The sequence below is a fragment of the Pectinophora gossypiella genome, chromosome 18, assembly GCF_024362695.1.
Source record: "Pectinophora gossypiella chromosome 18, ilPecGoss1.1, whole genome shotgun sequence".
Taxonomy (NCBI): Eukaryota; Metazoa; Arthropoda; class Insecta; order Lepidoptera; family Gelechiidae; genus Pectinophora; species Pectinophora gossypiella.
Window position 1 is genome coordinate 5,545,441 of NC_065421.1, and position 18,941 is coordinate 5,564,381.

Sequence of the window (18,941 nt, forward strand, 5' to 3'; positions counted from 1 at the left end):
GAAGGCATGAGATTGTTTATATCTGAGAAAATCAATAGATATCTCTCGATTAACGTAAGTAAATGTGAAACATCTACCTCATTTACGTCACAATGAAGTTTACTGCTAAAAATATTACGCCTGATATTGTCAACACAATAATAATGTGTCCTTGATTACAGGTGTCAAGATCAGACCCTCTGCCTAAAACGATTTGCAAGAATTGTTTGGAACGATTAGAAAACCAGCACAGGTTGGTGATGCGTATAGAGCACGCTGCAAACATGCTAAAGGGCCAGCAGCGAGCCAGAGTTGTGCGGAGGTGCTATGTCAGTCTGTGTGATAATCCAAATGGACCTCCTCATCCACCCATACCCAAATAAAACTTCGGTACATTTCACAGTATAGAAAATAAAACTAGAAACTGCTTTATCCCACTATGTTACGTTAAAGGTTTCAAATAAACCAATGGTTTAATTTGCATTTTCTAAGATATGTTTCTGTCTTACAGACAATTTCGACTACGTAATTTTGGTATAGAATAAGCTGGAACTGATGTAGATCTGCTGGATATACTGTGGTATTCTATACTTATGGATATTTGACAATTCAATGAAGAGTGTTGTTCACAAATAGATTTTGCATTTCGTTATTGTTTCAGTAATATTATTTTTAATTAAATTTGTATTTACATATTCTTGTATTCTTTAATGAAGTAGAATTTGTGATAATATGTTAATAATTAATTTATGTTCAGCACTTTTCAGATCTCAATTCATACAGTTTATAGCTTACACTAGTGTTAATAGTATGTGATTGTTAACATTTACTTATTTTGTGCAAAATTTAATTATTTCTACTCTTTTGGCAAAATTTGTAAACACCATGTTCAAGTTATTTAACCAGTTTTAGGTAGTAATCAATTATGATTTAATTGTTGACATCTATCTGCATGTCCACAGGTTCTTTTTATTAGCAATTATACATTGCAAGCATTTGTCAAATACATTTTATTACCTATTATCCAGCAGCCCAAAATAATGACAAGACCATGAGAGTTTGGACCAAATGGTCACTTGTTAAACTGAGAGTTTGGTGACCCACATTCAAGTATTAGAATTATGTTGAGTTAAGCTGATATTTAATCAGTTGAATTCAGTTGTTGACATAGAGCAACACGGACATCCTTGGACCGGGTTGTTGACAAATAATTCACAAGTAATGTAGGCTTATTTTAGGATATGATGATGTACCTACCTATTGTTATTATATTATACAGGTCTTTGATAAAGTAAGTAAGCAATCTTTAAGTCATACAATTTGAGGTAGGTACCAACATACAGAAACTAAATTCATTTTCTTAATATTATGTATTAGGATTATAATATTGTACAGAAAAAGTTGAAGTTTAGTCATATGGCATATTGTTGCATGTAAGTCTATGTTATAGATAGGTTAGTTAATTAGATAACTGCAATTGAAGATCATGTGTATCATATTTATAATAATAAATTTAGACTTTGATTAATTTATTTGATGTATGTGTTATTTGTTGTACCTACTCATAAAGTCATGGCTGTATAGATCTTGATATTCTTGACTTCAGCAACACCAGGCTAGCTTATTTCTAAAACTATGTATAGAACAGTAAGTCTCCACTCCCCACCAGCGGCTGAACTAGGTTTACCTCACCCCCCGCCCCAGTCTTACTTTAGCCTTCAATTGTACGTATGACAACTGTCTCACACGCAAATGCGCGTGTACGATAACGTCAATGTAGATTTCAAACGAGCTTTTATGTATGAAGTGTCCAGGGTGTGGTTGTAGGTGAAATAATTTGTTAATAATTAAAACAACATATAATTTATTCTATATGTGTACAGTATATTAAAGTTTATTGATATACTATAAGAAAAATATACTAAAAAACATTATTGCACGTCCCCGCCCGCTAGAAGCTTTTCAATGCGTGACGAATTTTTGTGTATAACTATTTTGAGATCATTGATTTTATCACGTTTCTCCAAAATGTCGACATCCAGTTGCTTTAGCTTCGTATGGAGAGGAAACAAGGAGTCCTCGTTTGCCCTGAAATTAACAAACAAATTACGTAATATTAATCGTCACAACATTTCATACAAAAGACATCAACGAGCGCTCTCTTCCGTCTTTTCAGTTGTTTTGTAGATATTACTAAATACGACGCGATTTGACTTTGTTTTCAGGATAAGCCTAGGCAGATGGCGAATATTATCACAACGACAAATCAGGGCCTTACCACCTTATGTAGATAGAAAAATAACATAATACAGGATTGGATTGGTACAGGTACATACGACTTTTCTTTAACGAGCTCTTTGGAGGCGTTTTCATAGGTTGTTGTCCACTGCTGCAGTTCCTGGCGCATCACTTCCACGTCCTCCTGAATGTGGTCCAGCACTTTCCCTAGAGGATTGGCGACTCGCGACAGAGCCTGAATATTGAATCTAAGTTGTTCTACTTCTTGATTGACGGCTTCTCTAGCCTTCTGTGCACCAAGCTGCCACTCCTGTAAAGTTACATTTTGAAATCATTAATCTTTATCAAGTAGTATCACAATACCGAACAACAACAGTTAAGTTAGTCGTGCAATAATAATAACAGTTTTTGACGTACGATTTCTGTTTTTCCGCCAATTTGTGAAAATTCCTTTTGCGACTCTAGAATTTGTTGCACAAGCGCTCCGTGCTGGTTTGAAGATAACTTTAGCTCTTGTTGATCCTGCGCCAACGGAATATCCGGTTGTTGTTCCACTATTATAATACTCGAGTCTTCGTCCTATGAAAAGAAAAAAGTTAATTGTTTGTAATTTAAGGACTGTTTATATTTATTAATCGAACTTGCCTCTTCATTCGGAGTGTTTTCCACTATAATGTTCACTTTTCCTACGAGAAGGTTTTCATTCCCTGTTACAGTGTTGTCATGTTTCTCTCTCAATCGGGGTGCGCCAGGTCTTGAAGATGAAGGTCTCACACTTTTTGGTCTGGTTACATTTTCATTTTTTGTGGTTTTCGGAGTAGATTCATTCTGAATAACTTTTTCTGAGTCTTTGGTAAAACTATGTGGTGCGCTGTTATTATCATTATTTTGAACGATTGTTTCATGCCGTATTACTTTATTATTTTCTTGTTGATGACTGTGTTCTTTAGTTATATTGTTAATATTGTGTTTTATTTCTGTGTTAACGTCAGAATCTGGATTACTAGTATCCAGGTTTTCTTCTGATTTTTCATTGTCTACTTCCATGAGATCTTGTGACGACAAAGATGAATTTAAATCAACTTCAGCTATTGTATACGATGAATTGAGTTTTCCATGTTCCTCGTGTTCGGTTTTAGATGCAAGTTGTTTGGTAGGTTTATCATTTTCAGTAAGATCTGGTTTTTCAAGTGATACTCCTGAATCTTGATCGGTGGTATCATGATTTGTATTATTTTTTGCCACATCTTCATCGTGAGGTATAACTTCTGCGACAGGCTTTTTGCTTCTATTTATGCTACTTTCAATTTGAGTTTGGGGTGCTTTTTCAATAGAGTTCTTTTTAGTTAATGTTTTTGATTGTTGTACTGAAGATTTTTTAGGTGGTGAATCTTTTTTTATTCCAGTGGCCTCTTTTTGTTTCGGTTTTATAATTGTCTTTTCTTTTTCAGGTCTATTTAACGATCTTTCTCGAGTTTCCTTTTTATTACTCGTTAGTTTTTCACTACTTTTTGAAGTTAATTTCTTTGCGTCGTTAGTTTTCTTAACAGCTTTTGTTGATTCTTTGGCTTTGTTATCTGTTTGAGCTTTTCCCCCATCTTTGTATTTCTTTACAGCTTCATCTGATGATAACTTTTGGTCTAACGCTATTGCTAGACATTGAAGTAGCTCATTTGTTTTCTCGGGCTCCTGGCCGGCTACTATTTTTGTTGGCTTGGCTGGAATAGTCTTTCCCGTTGTCGTGGCTGTAAAACGAATATCTCTCTAAAATAATTCATAACAAAGTTAATGTGTGTAAAGTTGTCTGAGCACGCAATAAAATCGATAATCGAAACGGGATTGTCACAGAAACTGTTTTGTGTGATGGGGATGATAGAAAATCATGCATAAAACAATAATTAGTAAATAACACGCTTCCCTTACCCACAACTGATATAACTTTAGTGAGAAATGTGATTTTCCCCTCTCTGTCCTTAACATTTTCCGATATTAATTCATCTTCTTCAAATAGTCCCTCGAAAAAACCTGTAGTTTTCAGCACCTATAATATTACAATAGAGTTTGTTTAGCGCTACGAAGAGCTAAAAGCTAAAAAGAAAATTGATATTATCAATTTTAGGCTCAACGGTCGTAGGTAGGTAGAGCCAATAGGTAGGCTATTTCAGTCTATGAAATTAACCAGACCCCTTGACGCAAGGCATTCATTACTAAAACTACTACTACTAAAATCGGTCTCTGTGGTCCAGTGGTTGAGCGTTGGTCTCACGCTCCGGAGGCCCCGTGTTCGAATCCCGGTATCTATCCGCTATATACATATCACAAAAATCACTTTATGATCCCTAGTTTGGTTAGGACATTACAGGCTGATCACCTGATTGTCCGACAGTAAGATGATACGTGCTTTGGAATGCACGTTAAGCTGTTGGTCCCAGTTACTACTTACTGATGTAAGTATGTAGTCGTTACATGAGCCATGTCAGGGGTCTTTAGTGGCTCCATAATAACTCTGACACCAGGGTTAATGAGGTTGGTAATCCACCTCATAACCCACACGATAAGAACACTTAAAATCGCACGTGCGATAGGCATTATATACGTAGGTACCTACACCTACAAATAGTTATGATTCGTTCTAAGACACGAGCTCTAAGGAGCAAAATGTGGTGTTTTCATCTAAGTAGACTTAACACTTACGTGTATCTTTGCCATTGCTACTTATTAATCAATACTAACCGTTGTTACAATATCGTGTAAGAAACGAAAAGGTGGTTTCTTCAACAATTTTTCAGTCAACGGCGGTCGTTTCACATACTTGCCCAGCGCATTTTGCGTAGCTTTTATTACATCGGCACTCAGGTCTTTTTCCATGGCACATTATATTAATACCTCACTATACTTAAATATGCTATATTTTACATGGAAAGATCGTCTATGAATTGACTCACTGTTGACAGTGGGACAGTTGACATCATATTTGTTTACCTTAGGTCGCTATGGAAACGGAAGTAGGCGCATTACGTACCTATTTACGTACCTTCTTTCTTTTACTCCGTGGAGTTCGCTCCGTGGTGGTACTGTATCCACAGAGTGTATTTTTCACTGTGGTAACGCACATCTGTGACTTCTGATAGTGTGAGCAGTCACAATGTCATCTTGCAGCCACTTTTGATTCGAAGTCCTATACCGATATTTTTATTTATTTATTAAAGGTCACCAAAAGTGTTAACAGCAAAACAAATAACTTAAAGTACACTTAAATGTTACTTTAAACAGAGGTGACAACGGCTTCCTATACTATATAGGTACCTAGCTACAGCAATGCTTGTACATAATTCAAATCTTACAAAAAAATTACATAAAAATTGAAAGCGGCTAAGAATGAAAACCACTTAATAATACATGCATCAACAGTCTCCATGGTCTAGTAACAGCCTGCGTGGTTAGAGCGTTAGGCTCACGATCTGGAGGTCCGGGTTCGATTCCCGATGGGGACATTGGCCCCGATTCCTGGAGACACCGCCTAATTTTATTTTAAGTTATATCCTCTCATTTTCATATCCGTCGAAAAGGAAAGGGACGGATGATTCACAGCTCTTAATTTTAGGAAGAATGAGTAAATTAATGTGTCGGGTTATTGACTGACGTAAAATTTTTAGACGGTTGGTTTAGATTTGTGCTTAAAATTGACGTGTGTTCCATAAATTTTATGCTTGTCGATTACCCGTCCCTTTCCTTTTCGGCGGATAAGAAAATGACAGATATAACTTAAAATAAAATTAGATGGTATTTACAGGAATTAGCACCATTGTCGAAATCACTTTGTGAGACTGTCCTTTGGCAAGGACTTTTCAGGCTTGAATCACCTGATTGTCCGAAAAAGTAAGATGATTCCGTGCTTCGGATAGCACGTTAAGCCGTTGGTCCCGGCTATTAGCCGTAAAAAAACACCTCCACCAACCCGCAGTGGAGCAGCGTGGTGGAGTATGCTCCATAGCCCCTCCGGTTGATTGAGGGGAGGCCTGTGCCCAGCAGTGGGACGTCCGACGTATATAGGCAGTGTATGTACTACATGCATAGGTAGGTACATACACAAAATCACGTTCACCAAGGGGTAGACAGAGCGACAAACAATGAGAAGACAATGTGTGTCACGCTTCGCGCGCCCGCCCCCGCACCTCTCTCGGTCCCCGCTGTCGCCATACCCCCGGTCCCCTGCACCGCGCAGGCGAAGTCTGATTTCGACGGTCTACCTATAGACTCTTTCGATAAAAAATCTCAGAAGGATGGATGTGGTGAACCATAAAAGGACCCTTTGGCTATGCAATGGTTCAACGTATTAGAGAAGACATAGCTAATCCCTCTGTCCGTTTCTATTATTATTGTTACGGAAGTGGGTGCCGGGATCGATTAGAAGGAAACACACGCAGTCCAAAGATGAGTTTTAGGTATATAAAACAGAGGCGAAATAGTTCTTTATACATGATATATTGTATAGGTACTTAGCCGTCATTTCACTCTCCACCTTTTTTTTTTGACCTGACTTATTGTAGATTTGCCGCAGATGGCATTAACTACTTGGCCGGACAAATGGGGAGCGCTGAAGGCTCTCACCCGGTGTAACGTTTAAGACAACAGGCCTGAGGGTGCCCAGTTGGGCGCGAACCTCGGCTCAGGGCGTCATCTGAGAGGAAAAATATTTGAAAGCATTAATCGACCCTAGAGGGTCGATAGCAATGAGCGCTGGTTGAGGGAAGTTGTCGACCACGCCGGCGGGGTCGGTATCGGGGTCCTGAAGTGTTTGGTGTAGCGAGCTGATTGGCTGCCTCTATGGCTAGGGTAATCGGGTCGTCGGGATCGTATATTACGTCCTTCGGACGCCGCCAATACTTTTCAGTACCGTCCCTAAGCGGGATGTATTCGGAAGCCGCAACTACCAGGGGATTTGGGTGGTGCAGAGCAGAATCGAAACACTCTCCACCGCACTTTACTAAACATTTCAGTAGACTGTTTGGTTTCCCGCGTTTCCGCCGCTCCTTCTATATTAGATGTGAAACATATGGAACAGGTAACCTAACTCCCGTAGCAAAACGGAGAAACCCAAAAGACACTATGGTTTCTTTTACGTCATCGCCCATACCTACATTTTAGTATTAGCTCGCACAGAATGCTACCATGCATTACTAACTGCATGCTTTTTCTTATACCATGACTAACTGAATCTATCCTGAAATTTTGGGTAGATATGTTCTTAGGATCTATTCCCATTTAATTACCCACGCTGCTGCTATTAACCAGAAAGCTCGGTCATGTGTGGGTACTTAGTTCATCTTGCGCTCGATGTACCTCTGACTGCCCTAATTGGGAATCAGTCGAGAGTTTATGTTGTTTGTTACCCTCCTTGCCCATCTATAGATCGACAATGTACCTGATTTTTTTGACTGGAAATTTTCCTAAAATAATAATTATATTAGAAACTAGAAAACTTCTAGTGTTGCCATTTAAAGATAACAAAGTTATTAGATTTGAAAAACGACCAGCATAATCCGCTAGAAATAGTCGCTTCAATGTCCGCGAATACAAGTGATTAGATGGGTAACAGTCCGAAGGTCACATGACCATTTTGCAAATATACTTACTATACGGTAAGTTTAAAAGCTACGTTTTAGAAAGAAATTCTGAATTCACATAATTCACTTAAGTTTATTAAAATATGGCACATGCCGCCCGCACACTCCATACGAAAATCTAATTCTTATCGTGTGCTGTCTTACCGCGAAAGTGCGAGCGAGGTAGAGAGTCCGCGTGTGCTTCCCAGACACACGGTAAGATTTTTTAAAACAGTGTAGGTATTACCCCGCCTCAACATTACAGTCGTGTGGGATATTCCCCGGGAACGGCACATCTCTGGTCATAGCATCGCATGCAAGCAAGTATTTGCATGCAAGCTAAAGTTTCCAAAGGAAACTGTATAGTTGCCCCGTGAGGAAAAGTTTAATTCGCTGCAAAGATCAGCATAGACAAACATATAGCTTCGATTATTGGAGCGAAATTGAAGTGAGTTCATACGGTACCGCTGCAACTGACGTTCGTTGTTGCAATAATCAACACAAGTTTGAGCGGGCTGTCAAAATGGTTAAGGGATTTTGAACATTATGGCATAACCATAAGAGATCCTAACAGTTGGCAGTGACGTACCTATGCTAGTAGTCTTGTGATGGACACTGTACTGTACGGTTCAAAATGGTTGAAAATTCATGCGCCTGATGCTGAGCATTTGCGACGTGGCATCCAAAGCAGCGCCTGAGTGAAAGTTAATATCAAAGCTTTGTAAGTGAACTTGTGATCTTCTAACCAAGGAGTCAGTGTAAATAAACCAATCCGTATTCAGAATGCCACCTAAACGCAAAAAGGAAATAAAGAATCAAGGCAGTAAAAAGAAGAAAGCTAAAACTAATAATGCGAAAAGCATCAGCCCACAAGAAGTCAAGAAGGAAAATTCAGATATCCCGACAAATTCTAATCACTTATTAGTTCCACCAATGGTAGAGGGTCGGAACTATACGCTGACGCTGGTGGACGTTGTCAGCAAGAAGGTTGGTCAGCTTCTCTTTACCACCACTTTTTGGAACATTATTACTTATACTGTTAACACTGATAACGTTTATTTTACTTCTGTAAGATCATCATTCAAAACAGCTGATTCAGGTTTGACAAATAAACAAACCATCAAATAACGTCAGTGCATAATATATATATTTTTTTAGAAAATAATACATTGTAAGGAGTGCACAAAGAAGTTCAGATTCAAGAGGAGCTACCTGAAGCACCGTCATGTGGAGCATTGCAAGTTGCCAACCAGTGTTGCCTGCTCCCTGTGTCCGGTGCGTTGTCCTGACAATGCAACACTTAAACAACACATAGCCTCTGTTCATGAGAGGGCAACATATCAGTGTGATCACTGCAACAAACAGTTTGTGAGGCATGCACATGTTATACGGCATAAGGCACAGAGTGGCTGCGATGGCCTAGGTGCTAATTGGTTTTCATGCCAGGTAATCTTTTTATTAGAAAATGTTTGTGTAATTGTGTATAGTAAATTAAAACAAAATTTAATTATATATTAAAAATACTATGTAGACTCTCCTAGTTAAAGATATACATTTTTAAGAAAACATTTCCTTATAATACCTACTTTCATTTATATTTCATGTGTGTTTGCAGATATGTCATGCAAACTTCAGTAGGAAAGATAACCTGTTAGTGCATTTACGTCTACAGCACATTCTTCGGAAAAAATTTGCATGCAAACAGTGTTCGTACAGTACGAGCACATTTTCTAAATTAATTCTTCATGTGCAGCATTATCATTCAGGTAAGGTATAATTTTAAACAAGTTGATGAGACATTTTAAGATTTCTAATTATCCTCTTCTTATCCTTTTGTTGAGTGTGCACGTCATTTTCATTTCACCTATTAAGTACTACACATTCTAAAATGAAAATCATCCTTTCTTTTTGGCAGGTCTCCCACGGAAGTATGAATGCGACCATTGTGGCAAAGTAACCAGCTCTCGTGCAGCCATCTGCAAGCACCTCGAGATCCATGGAGATAAGAAATATGCTTGTGATGTGGTATGTTATATTTTAACTTACAATTGATATTGTGGGGTTTTTGCTTGGAGTGTCCAGCAGGTGTCCTAAGGTACACCCCACACTACACATTTACGTTATCGTACACACGTATTTGTGTGTGTGTCTGACGCCCATATGATTGACGACTAAAATAAACCCGAGGGGAGTGAGGTAAACCTAGCTCAGCCGCTTGTAGGGGGCGGAAAATTGCCGTAGTATTATTCCTTATTAAGGCCAGGCTTATTTTTATTGCCTAAGGTTACCTGCAAGAGATTGCTATTATACTAAAAAAATACTTTTTTGGATTGTGTGTTCTAACTTTATGACTTTTGCTCATGCTAACACAGGCGGACTATTGGTGAGTATGTCTCGTTTTATTGTCATTAAATAAAAATAATAAAGTCTAATGAGCCTTTATTATTTTAGCGAATATAGGATATAGAAAGATAGCGAAGGTGCGCATTTATAGACATAAAGTTTGTCGTCGCGGATTGTATGTGCTCCAAGAAACACACATACATACATACATTTCCATATGGATAGGAGTAGTTAATTCTTTATCAGAAGCTCTGAATACTGTACGAAAGTCATATTCTTACTCCATACACACTATATTGAAGTGTCGGTAAACAGGCAGGCGGGCCACTTGCACCCGGGGTATTGCGTATGTGTTGCCGACTAATTACCTATGTGTTGCCGACCAATTATCTATGTGCTGCCGACCTATTGCCCATGTATTGCCGACCAAAAATGTTTACATTGTTTTAGTGCGGCTACAGCACGTACACGATCGAGGTGATGCGCCGCCACGTGCTCACCCACGTGGTGGAAAAGCCGTACAAGTGCAAGGAATGTGGAGCCTCCTTCATCCAGCGCGTGCAGCTGCTCAAACACGAGTTGAAACATATTGGCAACACTTGCCAAATATGCTCACAGACCTTTGGTTCTAAATTACAGTAAGTGATTTGTTAAAAGTTATGTTAAAACTTTGTTTTCCAAAAGTTAGTGCTAATTAAAAATGTTTCTTTCAGATTGGCTACACATGTAAAAAAGCAACATTTACGTTCTGACAACCGGAAAAAGTTGGTGTGTCCGTTCGAAAACTGTCCAACGACAGAGAAGGAATTCAGTAATGAAGAGTTAAAGATACATGTCAAGATGCATTTAGAGGATAAACGTAAGTAGTGCAATAGATACGGATTTGTGTCTCATCGTCATTTCAATAACAATCATAAGCCAACAGTTAAGTTGCACTACCATCACATCGAATAGGTACTTAACACTGTCTCTACGTAAGTATTTACCAAATGTTCGGGTTTGTACCCATGTAGGATTCGACTTTAAATTTAAAGAGATGCAGATGATGGACGAATAGGGTCATTTTCACACCACAGAATAGGTGCCTACTTTAACATGCATTACGTGTATTCAAAGCGTATCGCAATAAAATTAAGGTGGGTTTCCACTGAAGCAATGTGGAAAATGTGGGGAGGTACGATAGAATGGAACAGCTGACGCGCGACGATTCAAATCGTTGACTATGGACGTCGACTGTTCTATTCTATCGTCAGCCGGCGGCATCGATTGATTGGTGTGGTGACACTCGTATAACTTACCGTTTGCAGCGCACTCGTGCGAGGTGTGCGGCAAGAAGTTCCGCAACGAGCGCGACATGCGGCGGCACGTGACGTCGCACACGCTGGAGCGCGCGCGGCGCTGCATGTACTGCGTGTCCGTGGCGCGCGCCTACGTGCGCGGCGAGCAGCTCGTCAGACACGTCAGGAAGACGCACCCTACTGTCTTCAACGACCATCTTGCGCATGTGCGGCGGGTTTTGGTGAGCCTTGATAGCTGCATTATGTTAAAGGGATTTTAAATGTAGACTATACTATAGATATGCACAGGATAGTCAGAAATTTTAAATAGTGCCCGAAAGTTATAGGTAATATATGATTATTAAATCGAAGATATTACCCTAACACATGGTATTCAATGGAACGAGTCTTGACTTTTACACTGTTTTTAACATTTCGCATTGGTCTTAGGGTACAAATGTGATGGTGGAGCGCGTGAAGAAGTCTGAGCTGGAGGCGATATTGAACGTGTTGGACGCGGAGACAGACCGCATCCTGCAGGGGTACGGCGAGGGCGTGCTCTACGGCGGCATGCAGGAGGCCGACCCGCTCGAGCTCTCCGTGCCCTCACCCAATGTAAGCTAAGCTACTCATAATAATAATATATAATACGCTAGATTCCAACTAGTCAAATCAGTTACTTTGTACTAAACGTCAAAACACGAAATGACTATAGAATTTGTGGAAAAAACACAGTTGGCCAGCTAGTTCCGCCCACGTGTAACAGATGGCGCCACATGCAATAATGCTGTCGTGAAACGCGCTATCGAAGTTTACACAGCGAGACGCTTTATACAACTTCCAACATGACACCGTTGCAGCGTTGGATCGTCGATTCCTAGAACACTACCAACTTGTGACTAGCGGGGTACTATGCTCTGTTCGGTACCACGAAAACATCCTTTGGTGGCAGCCCAGTTGGAACCGTGGTAGCCCAGTTGGAACCGTGGTAGCCCAGTTGAAAGAATGCTTGATTCTCACTTTAAGGTCGCAGGTTGGAATCCAGAACGGGCCTAAACCTATGATTTACGGAATCGTTTTTCGAATTCATGTTTGGATCATAAATTATTATCACGTGCTAACCGGTGAAGGAAAACATCGTGAGGAAACCCACATAGACGAGAAATGCGTTTTGAACGTATGTAACCTAACCTGTATTGGGCTGGATTTCCCTTCGCGCGGATAGGCAGTCGCTTCTGTAAAAAACCGGACATGACAAATCTTCAGGTTACGTTAGCGGACCCTGTGAAAACGAGATAATGAGGGAGATGATAATGATGACAACTTTTCGATAGTTTATAATATCATCACATCAAATTTATTATAAACTAATGGTGCCTACAATTTTACGTATGTAATACTTACATTATATTTTAAGGCACTGATGTCAGAGGAGGAGTTGGCGGAGAACCTGAGCAAGCTGCTGGAGCAACTCATTGACAAGGAACTGCTGCAGTGCTTCGGGTGGCCCGACCAGACTGTGGACGCGGTAAGATTTTACATTTGACTGCAAGGATACAGTCGCAGCTTAGGGATTCCTTTTTACCATTTTCTATTTCGGTGCGACTCAGTCACAGTGATCGTATAGTTCACCGGCTTGCTTCTCAAACGGAGAGCGCCAGTTCGAACCCCGGTACCGGACTTGTACCAATAAGCTATTAATTTATCTTAAGTGCAGTTTTACACAGTTGGCTCGACCATTATAGACGGCGATACGGCTCACCATTCCTCACGTTGGTCTAACAGAAAGCTCGGTGCGGTGTGGGCACTTCGTTCATCTTACAGATGTACCTCTGACTATCCCAATTGGGATTGTTCCTGCTCGTTCGCACGAGGCGAATTTGTACGAAAACGCATCCATCCAAAGTGCGACCGGCCTAACAGCATTAAATTGTCATATTTCCAACACCATCATCTTCTTTCCCAGTTGTTGGAGAAGGTGATCGAGAACTGCGGCGCGAAGCCAGCCGACCCTAACAAGTGGACGCGCGTGCAATGCCTTCGAGAGAACGCCAAGCACCTGTTCATTTACGTCATAGAGGACAAGAACATCGCGCGCATGCTCGACACACATACCATAGACCAGATAGTCAAACATATCCTGACGCAAGTCAGCGAAGACAACGGCGAAGAAAAGGTGGTCGAAATTCAAATGAAAGGTACATGATATAATAGACTTGCAGTTGGGAAAGTTAAAAGCGGAATGAGATGGCGCTAGTGAGCTTAAGAATCGTGGAAATTGCAATAAATAAAAAAACTAGATTTTTAGAAAATCTGTTGGGGTCACATAATAGATAAAATCATTCTAAATCTATGATTATACATTCCAAGAGTCAAATATTTACATAAAAAGCGCTAGCGCCACCTAACGGGAGCAATAGCAGATATTCCTGCCTTCCTAAGATTAGGGGTTATTGTTAGTAAATAGTAACTGCACCAAAACTGATTATTTTAATATATCTTTCTCACTTTTTTATGTATCTACTTGTAACACTGGCATTTAAGAACGTCCATAATTTTCATTCCTAATAATAGGGGCGAATAAAATGTGTAAAGAAAAACAACGGATGTTGTACATTGTCTTTGAAAAGGGTCGATATAAAGTAGTTTGCAGTTAACAAACTTCGCTTCGACTTTTCTTTTTTGCTCCTAATATTTTTTAACAAATTAAGTTAAGCAATAAAGCAAATTCGAAACATTTTCTGTAATTGTATGTAATGTTTAACATAACAATATCAATAACAGTATGATTACAGCTAGTATACAATTGTATATAATAATAATAAAAATGACATGTTTGGAATAATTTTGAGACATAATGTGCCTTATATAGTTTACAAAGTTTACAATTTATATAATATGGTTGATTGATTGCTTTTTTAAATGGATAATTTTATATTTAATATACAATTATGTTAACTCATTTGGACACTTCAAATATTTTAGGAACATTGTTAAACATTTTGTGGGTAACTTTGTTAACTGTTAGCTTAGCGTAGGAAGTATACTACAATAAGTATAAACTTTTGTTTACCTGTTTAAATGTTTAGATCTACTTTTCAGGTGATTATGTTAAAGTGTGCATATTATATTATTATAACTAATTGAATGATTTTTTATAAGTGCAAAAATATTGACTTAGGATGTTCATTTGGAATGCATCAAAATTGGTTATGGATTAGTAGTGTTATACTACACCTTGATACTTTAATAAACGTTATTTTTGAAAATTGTTTCCATAAGCTTAATTAATTAGCGAATGAGATATTTTATAATATAATTTAGTTATTTTATTCCCCAGAACAAATAAATTTTGAACATAATAGTTATCTTTTATTGCGCGTTAATTAAAATAATGGAATCTGTTTTAGTTATCCCAAGTTTCGGCAGCTGTCCTCTGCTCCACACATTTAGCTAATTATTTGGATCCGTTTCGACTAAAAGCTGGGTACGCTTAAAATATGTGTTATAAATGCATTCTAAGCGTAGAGGGAGGATGATGTGATGTGTGTCCCTTTACGGTTCTAAGGCAATTTGTTGAATTTGTCTCTGTTAGCTACGTTCAAGCACAAAAAACTACAACTAAATGTTCAAGTAAAGTACCAATCAACTTAAAATGTGTATTAGATTCTATTGTAGGACATAACGAAAGTCAGTTAGAACTGTGAGTTACGTAATTATTATTTATTTTACAAGACAAGCGTGACTTGCGGGCGAATAACGATGTACCCAAAGCTGTAAAAAAAAACAATGTCAGCTGTGTTCTGTTAGCTGTCAAAATATGCTGAGCAGTGTCGAGCGAGTCGATAGAATCTTTCACTTTCCTCAAAAGTTTATCGTAGTTGAGTGAGAAGAATTTTAACTGGAACATTAAGATATTTTATTTCTAATATGTCGACAAGTGTTCCACTTATTGTGCGGTTGTTGGCGTCTTCTGTATCCGTTGCAGGCAGAGCTGGTAAAATTGTCCGAGATGTTATGAGCAAAGGCGAACTGGGAATAGTTGAAAAGGTACGTTTCAACAGTTCCCGTAATCTATTATTAATCTTATCTCACTTGTTATCACTTTTATAGCGATTTCTCCAAGGGTGATCTTATTTTTTAGTGGGATCTATTTCTAAGCCAAGGTGAAAGTTTCAAGTTCAATTGATTATGAGATCGTGTCTTTTGTTAGCTGCACTACTACTCAGAACTTCGTAAATGTTATTGTTAATTATACGATATGTAAAGAGCTTATTTTGTGTTACAGGGTAAGGATGATTATCAAACAGAGGCAGATAGATCAGCACAGAGATGTATTATTGCATCTTTATCTGCCCAGTTTCCTAAAATGAGCATAATTGGAGAAGAGGACAATCCTAATGATGTTGAGGTATTATTACTAATAATAAATGAAATCAAATTAAAAATAATTAATGAAAATTAATGTAATCTAATTTTATTGATTAAAAATTAATATAAGGCTGTTAACTTTTAGGATGATATTCCTAGTGATTGGCTAGTAGTGGATGCTGACAAGGATGTGTTGAAGCTGGAATGCCCTCCAGGATTGAGGGAGGTGAAAGAGGAGGACATAGTTGTCTGGGTGGATCCTCTTGATGGAACCTCTGAATACACTCAAGGTGCATTTACTATTAAAATTATTACTGAATTACATTGGGATTGTAAGTTATATGGTGTCATACTACTTATTGTCCCAACTTTCAGAGCATGATTAGCAAATACCTATTGCTGATTACTTTAGAGGAGTCATTCTCACTTTTATTATTTAACAATTTCATTGTAATGAAATAAAAGCTTATTACAAACTATTTACCTACAATCCAAATGATCAAGCTTGATTAGTGAATTCTCTGTTGCATATTTCACCAGTTTGTATTTATTGCATATGCTTAATATTTAAACAAATGTGAAACAATTCTAGGTGCCCTAATGTTGAAGAGAAATCCTTGGGAAAGATGGAAAATGTACTTGTCACATCCATTTATTAGTATGAAGTGGTATTTAAGCTTACTGCAATCAAATTATGGTAAATGGATCACTTGAGAACTTTTCCAATTGCATGGTTGTTTATTAGTTGAAATTAACATAGCTTTCAAATTAACTTTTAGGAATTAATTTTGTGGGGGGTTATGAAAACTTTAAAACAACTTTGTTTTTAATTTTGTTTGTTTTAATACTATTATTACTCACCTAAGAAAAACATAAGTAATTCTAATATATCTATTAGGTAGGTAGTTAGTTTTTAAATGTTTCTACTATTATTTAAATTATTATTTTTCTTTTGTAAAGTAAAATTTGTAAGTTGTGCTGACCTTGAAACCCAGACAATTACAATGAATTCCCTTCTCTGTGAAACTTGTTTATTGGCAACTTGCAATTAAACAACAATCAGAGATTTTAAGATAATTTGTTCAGGAAATTAAAGATATGGTTTTGTGCCTTCCTTGTTTGGTTATATATGAAACAATCTAGTAACTAAAATAGATATGTTGCTTATAAGTAAAAAAAAAACATTTTTTATTGGTATTTAGACTTTTTTGGTTAATACAATATTTTATTTAAGATCTATTGTACCACTCTAGAGCGAATAATTTATTTCATTTCATTTAATTAGAATTGTTAGCCTCCTATCAAATATACCTACAAACAATCAAAATTTAACCAAGCAGCCATTTGTAACAAAGCAATGCTTTAATAACAAACAAATTTAATAATATTGCTTTGCATGGGCATGTTGCATGAACAGACAGGTGTGATTGTATACAAAAAGACATTCTTATATTGACCACTAGATTATTTTTGTTGTAGGATTTTTGGAACATGTGACGGTGTTGATTGGCATATCAGTGAATGAGAAACCAGTTGCGGGTGTGATCCACCAGCCTTACTTCAAGTCTGTGGACGGGGGTGAGAAGAAAATAGGGAGGACGATATGGGGGTTGCCGGGGGCGGCCGTGGGTGGCTTCACGCCGGCGCCGCCGCCAGACTCGCTCATCATCACCACCACGCGAAGCCACTCCAACCCGCTGGTTGAGAGGGCGCTACAAGTCATGAACGCCGCGCAGATACTGAGAGTTGGCGGTGCGGGATACAAAGTATGTACCATGTTTAACATTTATAAAGCAGATAACTCAAACAATGTTGGAGAATAATAGTAATGATGTCAATTCTTGATCTTTGGCATGTTTAGCCACGTCGCTTTGCATTGTTCACTGTTACGCCGGTTTCCTGTAGATTTCCAAACAATTATTTAGCAATCTGGCACTGCTCTTAGTGAATATCTATAGATACTATTATGTACTGGAGACTAATGAAAATATATGATGCTGTACCTATCCCGGTGTTGGAAGCTCCTCGCACACTAGATTTGTGTATATTAGACATAATTATGCTAGTGGATGTGCACACGATGTCCCGTTTTAAATATTGAGACCTATACCGTACGCTATTGCTTTAGTTAGTTAGCCAATTTTAAAGACAGGACGGCGACGTCGCAAAACTGAAATCGTCGGTCTATGATGAGAAAAGGTAATGATCGGACCCCATATACAGGGTGTTAGTGACATCGTAACGAAAACTTTGAGGGGTGGTTCAGGCCATGATTCTGAGTTGATATCAAGTAGAAATTTCCGTCGCAAAAGTATGGATTGGAAAATAATTAAAAAGAAAAGAAAAATTTTCATGAATTTTTTGACACGAAATTCCACTTGATATCAACTCAGAATCATGGTCTGAACCATCCCCCTCAGTATTCGTTACGGTGTCACTAACACCCATACCTACTTATATGGCTACCATATACTTGTACGGGGTGTAAGTGTCATCGTAACGAATACTGAGAGGGATGATTCATTTGGTTATTCTGAGTTAATATCAAGTGGAATTTTCCATCGCAAAAGTATAGAATTAAAAATAATTTAAAAAAACAAAAAAATCATGAATTTTGCGACATAAAATTCCACTTGATTTTAACTCAGAATCATGGTCTGAATCAACCCTACATACAACCCTCAATATTCGTTACGATGTCACTAACACCCAGTATAGATCTTTGATCGTCGTGACGTAAATTCTTAAATCTTCAGGTGCTGCAATTATTGGAAGGCGTGGCATCTGTGTACGTGTTCGCAAGCCCCGGCTGCAAAAAGTGGGACACATGCGCGCCCGAGGCGGTGCTGGCGGCGGCGGGCGGCAAGCTGACGGATATTCTCGGCAACATGTACAAGTACGGCGCCGCCGAGTCGCGGCCCAACAAGACCGGAGTCCTTGCCGCCGTCAACGAGGAACTTCACTCCTTCGCGCTTAGTCAGATCCCTCAAGAATTGAAGGACAAACTCGCTAAGTAGATACAATCACGTGGTTGCTAAACAATTTGGTGTAAATATGTTAATATAAAATACATTTTTACGATCGATTTCAGCTATTTTTGATCACATTCCACATTGAAATCCTTGTG

General features: G+C 38.4%; 3 protein-coding genes across 4 annotated transcripts; 2 read left to right on the top strand and 1 right to left on the bottom strand.

The window, feature by feature from the left end:
• Positions 1–1,910: 1,910 nt before the first annotated feature.
• On the bottom strand, positions 1,911–5,135 carry LOC126375021 (TRAF3-interacting protein 1). Its single transcript, XM_050021861.1, has 6 exons — positions 4,951–5,135; positions 4,141–4,258; positions 2,863–3,962; positions 2,635–2,796; positions 2,316–2,527; positions 1,911–2,067 (listed from the first exon to the last, which is right to left on the bottom strand). The coding sequence occupies exons 1-6, from the start codon at positions 5,083–5,085 to the stop codon at positions 1,911–1,913; spliced, it is 1,884 nt and encodes a 627-aa protein (XP_049877818.1). The 5' UTR covers positions 5,086–5,135.
• Positions 5,136–8,427: 3,292 nt separating this feature from the next.
• LOC126375098 (zinc finger protein 660-like) lies at positions 8,428–14,805 on the top strand. The gene is made up of 10 exons (XM_050021940.1): positions 8,428–8,810; positions 8,982–9,269; positions 9,439–9,589; positions 9,739–9,848; positions 10,617–10,804; positions 10,880–11,025; positions 11,474–11,685; positions 11,894–12,058; positions 12,861–12,971; positions 13,410–14,805. Exons 1-10 carry the CDS (start codon positions 8,607–8,609, stop codon positions 13,647–13,649), a joined length of 1,815 nt encoding a protein of 604 aa, XP_049877897.1. The 5' UTR covers positions 8,428–8,606; the 3' UTR covers positions 13,650–14,805.
• Positions 14,806–15,256: 451 nt separating this feature from the next.
• LOC126374998 (3'(2'),5'-bisphosphate nucleotidase 1) lies at positions 15,257–18,899 on the top strand. 2 transcript variants are annotated; one of them, XM_050021821.1, is made up of 6 exons: positions 15,257–15,493; positions 15,732–15,854; positions 15,960–16,104; positions 16,407–16,511; positions 17,294–17,580; positions 18,571–18,899. In XM_050021821.1, exons 1-6 carry the CDS (start codon positions 15,374–15,376, stop codon positions 18,829–18,831), a joined length of 1,041 nt encoding a protein of 346 aa, XP_049877778.1. In that variant the 5' UTR covers positions 15,257–15,373; the 3' UTR covers positions 18,832–18,899. The 2 variants fall into 2 exon arrangements, with proteins under 2 accessions (XP_049877778.1, XP_049877779.1); XM_050021822.1 differs by lacking the exon at positions 16,407–16,511.
• Positions 18,900–18,941: the final 42 nt, after the last annotated feature.